The 13303-nt window shown below is 40.3% G+C and overlaps 1 protein-coding gene and 1 pseudogene across 1 annotated transcript; one reads left to right on the top strand and one right to left on the bottom strand.

The window, feature by feature from the left end:
- Nucleotides 1-2386: 2386 nt before the first annotated feature.
- LOC111330035 (uncharacterized) lies at nucleotides 2387-9572 on the bottom strand. Its single transcript, XM_088757363.1, has 3 exons — nucleotides 9502-9572; nucleotides 8872-8906; nucleotides 2387-8271 (listed from the first exon to the last, which is right to left on the bottom strand). The coding sequence occupies exons 2-3, from the start codon at nucleotides 8872-8874 to the stop codon at nucleotides 4561-4563; spliced, it is 3714 nt and encodes a 1237-aa protein (XP_088613489.1). The 5' UTR covers nucleotides 8875-8906; nucleotides 9502-9572; the 3' UTR covers nucleotides 2387-4560.
- Nucleotides 9573-10743: 1171 nt separating this feature from the next.
- On the top strand, nucleotides 10744-12034 carry LOC148733731 (uncharacterized; annotated as a pseudogene).
- The last annotated feature ends 1269 nt before the right edge of the window (nucleotides 12035-13303 follow it).

Genomic DNA, 13303 nt, shown 5'->3' with positions numbered 1-13303 from the left:
AATTTTTCTTTCACAACACTTGCGGCACATTAGGAGTACCTGATTGCTTCGCACTAAGAGTCTCCTTGTGCTCCTCTATCAAATGAGCAAAATGGAAGAGCGTTGCGCGAAAACCAGAAGCGAGAAAGCGCGGTTTGCGTAGAGTGCTGAGTTTCATTCTAAAGCGATTTTGGCTCATTAGGCTGTTCAGATTGAATTAGCTCTTAATGAGGGTTGTCTTGTAGTCTCTTCCGCCAGGTACCACAGGTGGAAATCCTCAGTCAACTCACTTGTTAGGAAACCAGCGACGGTGCATGCATTCCTGTTGAATTTTCTTTTTTCCTCGCAGAACTTCTGAAAGTTTGTAAGGAAAAGTTCAAAGTCGGTTTTTCTCTTGGCTCTGACAGTAGGACGTTCACAGTTTTTTTCGCTATTTTCGGCTCATCCTCGGTGTAAAAACCTGTGAAGCTCACGAGTGACGTAAAACAAAGACAACAAAACATTATAAACAATAGCGTACAGCAAAACAATACCTCATGAAACAAAGAAAACCTCGTCAGGTTTTTACACCGAGGATGACCCCTATTTTCCTCGTAGTTGCGGAATCGCTTTGATATCTTCTTCCATCTTACGAATTAGGGCTTTCAAAGTTCCATCTTGAATCATGTGCGAACAACAAACTATCGTAGTATCCATATCGGTAAATAGTTTTTAATTCTTACATGTATGACGGTGAAAAACGTCATTTGAAAAGTTGATGCCGCCGAAGAAGCGGTCTAGAGGAAGGCCGGGTCTGCCCGGCTCTGCAAAGTTATTCGACTTCGAGAGTCTGTGTATGATTTATGGAGGACAAGGAAAACAACCATGGGTTTCGGTAACACTACAGACAGTGCTTTTGCAGAAATGTTATTGCATTGTTCCTACGATGGAACTAGAGACTCCGGGGAGATTTTTTCGAGGTGAGAATAATTATTTGACTGATTTTTACTTGAGATCCTCAGATATGTATGTAAGCGATCTAATTTGTACAAGTCATTATGCTATAATTGAAATGCGTAAAGTAAATCAGGTTTGGCCAATATTGGTTATTTGTTTATATTTTATTTAGTGTTGAAGCCGAACAATTTCCTTCAACATCAAGTAAGCTTTGTACAAGTCTTATACACAGACTCGATTTATGATGTTTCAGTCTCAAATATTTAGCTGCAAATTTGTTTACTGTGTTCTTCACCAAATCTTTGTTTTTCTTTTTAATAGTGTTTGTGAAGGACTATCAGAGTTCGCCAATTAACAATAGCGCGATTCCAAAACAAAAACAAACGACTGCAAAGGATCTCGGATGGAAATGGGCCTTTAATTCCCGACTCCCCTATATTTGTTTTATTTCCCCTCTTTTTGTACAGTCTCATCGAGCTCTAATAGCGTCAAAAACTGCATTCGGCTGAGTATCGCTCACTACAACGAAAAACTGTTGTCTTCTGCTGTCGAAAAACTGGCCATGGCGATCAAGGAAAGAATTTTGACGAACAGTTTGTAACAAGGATTTAAAATCACTTTCAGGAGTCCTTTGTAGTAAAGAAAAGCAAACTAAATATACGATCAAAGCAAACTAAATATACCAGTGAATAGATAATTGAATTAATTCGAAGAAATTTAAAAATGATTTTATAATGGCGAAAAAGACGATGGTTGTAAGCATTTCCTTACTGAGGAGTTCAATTTGAAAAGTTTACATCTGTGAGAAGGGACAAAGACGAGGGTCACGCTTTTTCACGCATTACGAATAATATGCAAAACTCTTTCACGTTCACGCGAACTTCAAGACAGTCACGTTGAATTAATATTTTACTTTTTCTAGTCTTGACCGGTCTTACGCGACAAAAGATGACGTTATGTCTCATATTCGTCCAAGAGCAATTAGTGGTCTGTTTTATGACTTTAATCGATCCACATGAAGTCCATCTCCTGCTAGAACCCTGCTCAAAACTTAGCCACAGCCGTTTAAAAACAATACGTAGATTTCGAGAGCAACGAAATAGCCGTAAAATCTTCATGCAAAAACAAGATAGTTCATGAATCACGTTTAATTCAGCTCCCAGTTCACGGGCCACGTTTAAGTAAAAGAACTCGTTCCCGTGGACATGAAAAGATCTTGTCATCTTTAATCACGACTCACAAATAAAGAAAAAGTCAAATCACGATTCGCGCGAAAAAAAATCGCCCAATCACGCTTCACGTAAAAAGTATAGGGGACTCTTAAAGACTTAAGAGCAAATACCACAGGCGCCCTTATAAGTTTATTTTCAGGGCCTCAAGACGGAGGGGATGTTTGTCAAACTGGTGGACTTAATGTAAAACTCATTGTTATGTTTTTGGGTTGCAGAAGAGTATACACACACACAAGATGGCAGGTCAACAGCAAGATTATATTAATAAGAGCACATGGTAACATTACCGCTGCATACTACGCGGGCTCACAACAAACGGACAGTCAATACAGAACATCTCCATACTATAACACTCATAATGCATTCTTTGGTCAAGAAACGAAGGATATGAAATCGGAAGCTAATCACGGATTGTGTTATTGAGTTATGCGAGCATCTCCCAACTTGCGGGAGAGAGATGCCCGAGTGGCATTGGGGAGGAGATGGGGTCAAACTGCTTTACCTGCTTCGGCAATGCTGATAGTCTATTACGTCATTCAGGCTGCCCCGATTGCATCATATACAAGATCACTTAGTGCTTCTGTTTGTGGAATATGAATGGGAGTACAGCAATTGCCTGCTGGAGCTTCAACGCCATTAGACTTGCCTTGCGCTGCTGGGTGCGAACTCCCAATTTTTTTATCAAATGCAATGTTGCTTCTTCTGTAAGCTTGCCTTATCTTCTCAGGTGTCGACAATTCCGGTGATACTTGATACTTAGCTCCATCTTCTGTAACACCTCGTAGGCCACCTATTGACCAGCTTTTCTACCCTTTATAGTTTCCTGAGTCAAATCCTATGAAGGAGCCAAACATGCTGTATCTCCACTCTTAAGCGATGCAATGACCTCCCTCGTTTGTAAAGGTTCGTTAATCGGTTGTCGTTGGCAAGAAGTTTCTGATATACATTGTAGTTAGCAACCGCTCCTAGGAGCTAAGTGAATGCAGGCAGCTGTGGGATTTCCTTTTTTCAGTGAGACGCAGCACTGCATCAGCGTCTATTCTTGAACAGCCTGGACATATTCCTGAACTCAGGAAGCGCTAGATGAGAGTTAATTTCGGCTTTTTCGATTTTTCTCCATAATGGTTTTGGCTGATATGAAAGCTGTTCCTGCCTTTCCATCACGTTAAGGGTATTTTGAAGAGCAAGTCTCACATGCATACCTCCACTCGCGACTTCAGCTTATTAGAGACGATATGCTTTGCCTTGCAGTCTAGGCCTTCAACTTCTGTGTCAATGTGGTGGACCTTGTGTGCCTTGAGGGAATTTATCTCCCTGAAGAAAAAGTGTAAGCTACACAGATAAGATCTTTAAGGGTTAAAATAAATTTAAATTTCGCACTCCGGACCATTGATAAACGTAAGCATCAAAACTGTCTTGATTTTCGCGGATTCGGGTTTAGAACCTTCCGCAGAGTTAAGATGACTTCCTATTTCCTGCGTGGCAGTTACTCTTCGTCCTTTTTCAGCTTTATATACTGTTTACGGCACCTCTGCATCAGCGAATGGATATTTCTATTATGGTCTACCAACGTCTCGTCTCCCATACATTTTCCACTAATAGGTGATATATCATTTTGAGTGTGAAGTGCACATTTTAGGCCTTTTATTCCAAAGGGCAGGCGACGCCAACATCGTTAACTGACATCATCAAGCTTCAGTAACATACCAAAACCCATTCTTGGCCTTCACAATCGGGACAACCTTCGTTTTTAAAGGCTTTGGAAGTCTGCAATCCTTGAGGTAAGCTCTGTGCCTTTCTGTACGGAAAATGTTTATCTCGATTCAGCTCTCTTTTGAACACCTTGAGGTGAATGCCGAACAATTGGCTTAGCACTATGTGATACAATGAATATATGAAGTTCATATATTTTGAACTGCGGTATTAAAAACGTATGATGCACGATCCTTCGCAGTAGATAGCGCTATCTATGCGATAGCGAAAATCAGACCTGAAAAAAAAAATCAGGCCTGTACGGGATTCGAACCACTGACCTCTGCGATACTAGTGCAGCGCTCTACCAATTAAGCTAACAAGCCATCTAGCTAACAAGCCTTCTAGCACTATGTCTAATTTGTACTGATCCCTAGAATACTTCGAGAAAATCTTTACCAACTTTTTTTTAATGCTGCGGTATATCATTGTCATTGCTGTTACTGAGGACTACTTGAATAGGAGCACATGGAAAGCTTCTCGTTGATATGTTGTCGAGGTTGTATTGGTATGGCAATACGGCAGCAAATTAAAGAAGTAAAGATATCAAATGATACAGTCAGTATCCAACGCCAAACGGACCTGGTATGCGAGTCCGAATTATAGAAATAAAATATATCATGGTGAGTGTAAAATTTCCATCAGCACGTACCGATATAGCCTACTCATAAAATGATTTCAGTTCTGGTCTTGTTTTCCACGGTTGAACTGCTTTATAAACTTCTGTAACCAAATAAGGAAAATGCTCTAGAAAAATATAGTTAGCCAATAAAGATTGGACATTTGGTGAAAGGTCCTTGATATGTTCATACGTATTTCGTATGAACCTAACAAGATGTACAGCCGATTTTGTGCGGTAAGTTCCCGCTTTAGGATGACTTGTGACCTCCAAATATACAGCATAGATTGAGCTGTTTAATATCCACGAAGAAGCGTTTTTCCATTGTTTCCCTACTTGTTTCTGTAGTTCTATCTCTACATCAGTCGGCGAGTGAGAGGTTTCAGATCTGGACCCTATGAACTCCTTCTCGTTTCCCACTTTCCTGAGAAAGTCATTCCTCGTTTCCTTATCCCCAAAAAAGGGAAAGCTCACTAGGGAGGAAGCTGTTGGCCTTTCCTTAGGTTCGGGTGACAACATTCTTGTCAAAATATGGATAGCCTCCGGCGAAAGAGAGGGACAAAAGTTTGAATTGTTTTTTCTGATATTATCTTTTATGTTCTCAGTTGTATCAGGAGACTCTAGCTGTGCTGGAAACTCTTCCAAGTCATAAAACGGATGCTTTCTGCTGGCTAGGGTGTAATGGAAGAGCAAACCACAACTGAAAATATCAGACCCCTTGCTATGCTTGCTTTGGCTGCCCCTTGCAAAGAGTTCCGGAGCTTTCCAACATTTTGTTCCGGCCCTGGAGTGCATAACTGTGTCACTTAATCCAAAATATTTCGCCTTCTGTAGAATTTTACTGAGCCCAAAATCTGCGATTTTTATCATTAGCGACGGTGTAGTTTTGTATAAGATGTTCTGAGGCTTCAAATCTCTGTGAATAACTCCATTGTTGTGTAGGAAGTTTATGCCAGAGTGTATGGCAAGACATATATCAACAGCATCTCCTCCCATCTGCTCTGTGAGATAATCATCTAGTGTCCCTTCCATAAGCTCAACAGCTATGTAGTGGAAGTCAGAGCTGCTAAAGCTACAAATGTAGTTTACCACAGCAGGACAATCGTTCAGTTTTATGAGACAATCAATCTCCCTTTTAATGTGTGCTTCTTTCAACCTGGCTTTTTCTAGTCGCTTTAGTGCTAATTCTCTTCCGTCTCCTTCATCCAGAGCAGGAAAGACTAACGAAAACGACCCTTTTCCAATACAGTCTTGGTGGTGATGATACCTTCCAACTTTTTGACAGTTTTTACCAGAGGAAATGTCGTGAAATGCATTCATGTGTTTTTCGGACTCCTTGCGCCACTTTAAAATTGGTGAAATTTCCATTTTCTTGACATTTTTTCTCAGTGATCTCTTTAAGGCCTCATATCCATTAAGCAATGCCTGGCATGTGTTTCCATCACCATCAGGTATTTTAGGATCAGCGTGGTATCTCCGTAGTAGAAGGATGAAGTTTTGCATCTTTTCAGATGTCCAACTTCCCACCTTGCTGCATACTAAGCACAGCGGTGTTTGCAAACAATGGTTTTGATCGTTCACGTTGAATCCTTTTTGAAGCAGGTATTCACAAATGGCCTCGGCTTGAGTGATACAAGCCAAGTGTAATAGGGAATTCCCTTCGGAATCTTTAAAACATCGCGCAGATTCAGTTGTTTCTTTATTGCCACATTTTTCGAAAACTACTTTTAATAGTCTCAACGAGCTTTTTAGAAAGCCCTTTTCTAAGAGAACTTGAAATGGACAAACTCCACTGTTATTTTTTTTCCATGGATCCATTCCAGAGGTAACGCACTTCTTCCATCGACCAACCTTTAGCTTATCTGTTATTAAAGTCTCTTTGCGAACGAACTTGTGAAAAGAAGTTTCTCCGCGGAGGTCTCGTGCATTCGGCAGTGCCCCTTCTTTAAGTAACAATTCTACTTGTTCCAAGAACTGTGCGAAATGCAGTGGTGTCTCTTCGTAGTCATTTCTTGCGTTGACGGCTCCACCGCAATCGATTATTTTTTTTCCAATTTTTTCAAAGTTTTTGATCTTAACCTCTAAGCCCGCCCACAAGTGCAATGGAGTGTTCCCTTCAGCATCTCTAGCATTAATTGCACATCCACTTTTGTGTAAGAGTTCAATGCCTTCGCATACTACTAAAGATGACAACTTGCGAGAGAGGTTAACAAGTATATGGAGGGGAGAGCTATCAGAGTCGTCTTTGGTTTTGGCACTGGCTCCGTTATTCAGGAGATAACGCAAAATCTTTAGCAAATGATCTTCTTTATCCCTATCAGCCTGAAATGTCGACAAACTCTTCACAAGCAGAGATTCTCCACGGTAATTTTTAAAATTGATATTAGCTCCTTTACAAATTAAAAATTCAACGAATAATTCCTTTTGAATAGAAGGACGAATCAGCCACTCGCTCATAGCTTGAAAAAGAGTGGTACACCCCGAATCATCCGTCTGGTCGACGTGGGCACCTTCATGGATTAAAAATACAGCCAGCGGCACGTTTGGTATGGCGAACGTGAGATAGGGAGAGCCTTCTATTTTGTTGTAAGATGGGCTTCCAGTTTCTTTCATTAAATCTTGCACAGCCTCACAAATTGCGCTTTCGTTCCAGCAAGAAAACAGTGGAGGAAAATCGGATGTTACATTGACTTGTATCGTTCGAAATATTCCCTCAAGAAGTTCAAGTTTTAGTTTTATACTCGTCTCATCCTTTCCGTAGATTATGTGAAGTAGTTCAAAAAAATTGCAATCCTGAGAGTTGTGCGCATCCCTTGCTGCTTGCAAGACGTCATTGTCTGTGGTTATGACCTCTACAGGGTGAGGGTTAGACGTAAGATGGTGGTGGACGTAAGAGGTGCTACCATGTTGCGTTAGTAGACTCAATTGAACTAGTCTTAACGGGTTCATGAAACCATGAATGTTACTTTCTTCTTTGAACACTTTCAAAACCTCGCAGTTGTGCTGAACAATGGCCATCTCTACCGAACTTTTAAGAATATCTTCCTCGTCCCAACTTCTTTTGGTGAGAAGCTCCTTTACCAGGTTAACGTCCCCAAGAAATACGGCGCTGTGAAGAAGAGACCAATCCTCACGAATTACTAAGGGTGATGTCGAATCCTTGGATATGAAGTTTCGGATGTGCCTGTCGGCGTCTTTGCAATGGATAAGAAATGAAGGATCCAGACAATCAATTATTCTTGAAGAGTCACTAAGGCTTTTACAACCCGTAATGTTTATCCGGTGAATTCTTGGACAAAACCAACAGAGAATATCAAGCACTCCGCATGGCCACTTCTCCACCGCTGCTTTGTCATCAAAGGTACTTCCATTAATTATGGCCGTGGTAGCATTTGGTGCCTGTCTACACTTTTCTACGTAATCCCAACAAGAGCAACAGCGAGCATGTGAAAGATCGAGCTTCGTCTCCGTTTGCATTGATGGATTGTAAATGTACCCGTTATCCTTTGTTTTTATCTCATCCGTCGAATTAACTATCTCTAAGAGGCGGGAATCGTTGTCTATGAAGTCCTCGACACCCAGTGAACTTATTTCAGGTTTAACGACAACATCGTGCAAAGCACTAAAGTCTCTACCAGTTCGTCGTTTCACTGCTATCTCCATGCTACTCAGTTTCATCGTTTGATGTCCAGAGGCATTCAGCAGTTCCAGCAGCAGAAGGTCAAGTATGAAGTGACATCCTTGTCGGTAATCCTATAATAACGTGACCAAAATGTAATGAATGTATAAGAAATTAACAACCGCAACGAATAGAGTCCTAAAGTGTGACGTTACGTTGCCATGACAGCATTTTTTTCTGGTCTAAACAGTTCAAACTCATACTTCAAACATGGCGTCTTTATCGATATGCTCACTCGTTTCTTTCTTTTCTGGAGAGCGGAAATCGCTTGATCGCGGAGAAAACCACTTCAAATCCGACCATGTCCAAAGCTTTATTTATTCCAGGGGAGTCATCAAAGGTGAAGTCCAAGCAAGCATGAAAAATAAGGACTACAAAGTCACAGTAAGTTGCCAATTTGGGATCACAACACGTGTGTTCAATTCGAAGAACTCCCAACCCCGATTTCACCTCCAATTTAATGTTTATATTGCGGAATATATACATTGCAACTTACGTGTCTGTTTCGAATTATCTTTTTATCAGATTTATCTCGATAAAAATAATATATTATTTCGTATCTGTGCAAATTCTCATTTGCACAGATACGAAAAGAATAGCTAGAGAGCCAAACTGCTTTTAAACTATCATCTTCAATCTGATGTTACTTAAAATGAATCAAAGTTCGAACTTACCATTTCATTTGGTTCAGTACCAGAAAGAAATGTTTCTGAAAATGTAATGAAGAATTCAATCTAGTACACTAGGAAACTTTAAAGGGTTTATTGTGCCATATATCACTATTTTTTAGTGCAATTACATAGTTTTTCATAAACTATTTATGCTTTCATTCCTTTCTAATTCACCGTTTGATACCTATGTTGCTATTCCCTGTAAATAGATGCACAGCTTTCTCTATCGCCTTATTCAATTCAATCTAGTACACTAGGAAACTTTAAAGGGTTTATTGTGCCATATATCACTATTTTTTAGTGCAATTACATAGTTTTTCATAAACTATTTATGCTTTCATTCCTTTCTAATTCACCGTTTGATACCTATGTTGCTATTCCCTGTAAATAGATGCACAGCTTTCTCTATCGCCTAAATTTTCTTATTTAAGGAATGAATCATGTCGAATTACCCTTTAGCGTTCCTGGTCTTTGTTAAATAGTTTCTCGAAGATACTAAATTTTTCAAAACATATTGCTTTTTTCGCTCTGTCCTAAATAGTAATTTATCGTCAGGTAAGAATAGAGAGTCAGCCAAGAGCTACTACCAGTGAAAATTCAAGAATGAGACAATAGCAATAATGTCAAACAAACCTCGAGATTCAAAGCCGTCATTTTTGTTAACGACGACGTTATCGGTGTCTCCTGATAGCTGTTCTTGACTTTGCACTGAGAATGAAGAACAGATAAAATCATTATGATGGCTGTGATTATGAATAATCACGATTGCATGCAAGCTAGTCAACTATATCATAAGCTCCGGATACACTTCTTGGTCCAGTTGTTCGAAGGCCGATTAGCTAACCCAGGGTTAAATTTTGACTCAGGTTTCATTATTTCTCTATTCATGAGGACCTTTCTGAGATAATTTTCCCCGTTCTTTTTAGAGCATCCAATCATCAAATTGTAGACACAAAATAATTAAACTGAACTTTCTCTTAAAGCTTTCAGATCTGAAATCAAATTTCACGCGAATCCTGGGTTATCTTAAACCAGCTTTGAACAACCCGGCCCAGGAATTGTATGGGAACGAGAAGGGTTTTCTTCAGATTTATTGTAGAGCGCAAGAATTGTTGAGTGTTTTGGATATAGCTTCCTCGTTTGCTGCAGGTGGCAGAAAGGTGTCGTCCAGTTATACATTTATGCGGACTTAGATGGACTCTTTGTGGAGAAGGCTAGAACCAATTTAACCCGAAAGGGCTTTTAGTATTCTGTGGATGGAATATGGACCAATCGAGGAGCCGTGGAGCTGATAACACACTCCAATCCAAATGAAACGAAGAGTGATGAATTTCAATAGAAAAGTACGCATCCCTATACACCTTTTACTGTTCATTACGTGAAAATACGCATTTATTTGCGTGAAAAGGCGAACAACTGGGTACAAACACATTAATTAACATCAAGAAACGATTATTTACGCGTAAATCAGAATCGATAACGATAAGTTTTGCATTTTAATCAGCATTCAATAACAATTTTGGGCATTCTTCTTCGTCATTCGTCAAACAAAAGATAAAAATGTACTTTCATTTGCGCTAACATTCAAGTCATTTGCACCATCCTGAAAGTCAATAGAGACAATACATGTACACAAACAAGTTAGTGCATAAACCATTCATTCAGTTAACATTTTTATCGTACTGTTTGTAATTCAATAACATTACTGGACGACATTAGTATGAATAAGATAATCATTAATGCACTTTTACAAACAATTCAGTGTTTTTTATATTCAATATGTAAGTAGCGATTTTCAATTGAACACCGATTTTGCCAGAACTTACATTCAGTAAACTTTGTCCAGTTCATTCGCTTTGTAAAGGTTTTCTAACCGCGGGCAAAATGCCATGAAGAAACCGAATATCATTCGAACACAGAGAGAGAATCGTGAGAGGATTTGAGGACGAGGAGGAAGATTATCTTGTGGTCGCGGACTCGCCTCCCGGTTAGCTCAATTGGTTAGAGCGCCGCTGAGGAGAATTTGCTACCTTTCTATAATGTCAAGAAATGGATAGATATTCTAGTCTTCTCGGATAAGGACGAATAAACCGTAGGCCCCGTCTCCTGCAGGGTTTTGGTAGAAGACGTTAATTTCCCACGCACGAGATTACTGTCGTGGATACCCTCCCCTGGGGTGGGATGGGCCGGGTCTTGCCTTGTCAGATGCGGGATCCACTGTAATTGGCTAAGGCTGTAGTGGTCTCCCTGCCTAAGATAACTAGGCGAAGCTAAATAAATAAATAAACCTATCAACGGCAAGAGGCATTGTGGCGCACTACATTAGAGAGGGTAGGATCCAGGAATGACCACAAGGAGGTAGAAACAATGTGTGCGTGAATGAAGAGATGAGAAACTGCCTAGAGGAAATCATAAACGAAAACTGTTTATTCACACTTGCTCGGATAAACAGTGAACTGAGGAGACGGCTACCTTTAAAACCTTAGATCCATGCCTGCACCGTGGCAGGGACATTAGAAGGGATGCTCCTCCGAGTGAAACTTGCAAGGCCCTGATGTGATGAACAAGCGAGTGGATTACGCCACCTGGTTTATGAACCATGCCGTAGTGCACCACTGGGTGTTTGTCGACGAATTCGGCTACAAAATCTGGACGCCCAGAAGCCACCGTCAAGCGCGGTAGGGAGAGAGGGCGTACCGTCAAGTGTGCGGCCAGCGAGGACGAAACTTGTGTTTTCCTCAGCACCTGTTGGCGGAATGAATGCTGCGCGTTTCGATAACTTCTTGGCACAGGCGAGGACAAATCTAGATCCCGACGAGGAGGCTATCTTTGTGTATGACGGAGCACTGGCCCACCGAAACCTGATCATTCCCACCCCAAGCAGAGCTTAAAATGCTTCCTCCATGCAGTCGTTTCCTAAACATCGTAGAGGCAATAAGCTGTCTGAAAGCGGCGTCAAGCTGACATCTTGCATCCGGAAATTCAATGACGCATGAATAACAGAGATGAGGCAAGGGCCAGAGGAATACCACTGGGGGAGTTTCGAACACAACAACTGCTTAAAGCTCTGCACAGAAACATCGACACTCTGACCGCGGCTAAAAGTGCGCAATGGTACCGCTTTATGCAGACCTAAATGCCAAAATGTTTGAATAGAGATTATTGAAGGGTAGACTGAAATTCAAAACAAAATAATTTTGGAATAGGCATTTTTCAATTGGAATTCGATGTTTGAATATTGAAAATAAAAAATGCTTAATTGTTTGTACAAGCGTATAAATGGTTGTCTTATTCATACTAATGCTGTCCAGGAATGCTATTGAATTGCAAACAATGTGATTTAATGAATTGTTTGACGAATGACGTAAAAGAATGCCCAAAATTGTTATTGAATGCTGATTAAAATGCAAAAGTCGTTGATGAATCTGATTTTCGGGCAAATGATGTTTTTTTTCTGTCTCTAATGATTATATTTCCTCGCAATTGTTCGCCCATTAACGCAAATTAATGCGTATTTTCTCGTAATGAACAGCATGCAGAGATATATTTGACAACAATTCGCCGAAGGCCAAGTTAATATTATACACTTAATGCATGGTCCCGAGGGAAACAGTTTTGTTTTCCCGAAAGTCGTTCGTTTCGGGAAACATCAGGGACCATACAAGGACCATAAATTAAGTAATTTACTGGAGTTTTCCGAAGGAAACGCCCGAAGTATAAATTCGGCTTCGGTTTTTTTTGTTTTTTTGTATGTTTTTTTGTTTGTTTGTTTGTTTGTTTTTTTTTGCGTTCAGTCACAAAACGCATTCTACTACAGCGCACAAGTAAAATGTAGGCGCATGCGTAGAATGAACCATTGAGTGTATGGCTAAAGCAAGAAAGCAATGGCTGCCTTTGTGGACAATTCCTTGCTTGATGTACCCGAAAGAAATTCGATGGTTATCACACCCAATGTATATACAAAGTTACAAGCCGATCGCGGTAGAACTGCACTAGAAACTTGTGGAGCGATTTGGGAACGTGTCGTTCCGCGAACTTTACGAGAGATCAATTTACGAGTGATCCTTTACGAGTGAACCTTTTATCGAGAAATATCAAGCGAAACCTGCTATATCAAACGAGTTATGGGATATTATGTTTACATGTAAACACAACCGTGTATTGAGACGTGATCGAGAACCCAGTAGAATACCAGAAGCTACTCTGAAACGTCTCAGAAGAAAGGGCAGAAAACTGAATTTGTTCAGTGAGGGTATATCAGAGGATAATGAAATTGAAGTACAGAGCATGGTAGTATTTATCGATGTTTTCTTGTAAGAGACCCTTGTGTCTTTATAAGAGTCAGACACGCGAATCAAACTATTGTAATTTTCAACTGAGTACAGATGTTGAGAAAAATCGTGGTCCTACTCCAGTGTACACTGACCCTAGCAAA

This window comes from Stylophora pistillata, chromosome 4 (assembly GCF_964205215.1).
Source record: "Stylophora pistillata chromosome 4, jaStyPist1.2, whole genome shotgun sequence".
NCBI classification, from domain to species: Eukaryota; Metazoa; Cnidaria; class Anthozoa; order Scleractinia; family Pocilloporidae; genus Stylophora; species Stylophora pistillata.
This window is presented reverse-complemented; position numbering and strand designations above follow the sequence as displayed.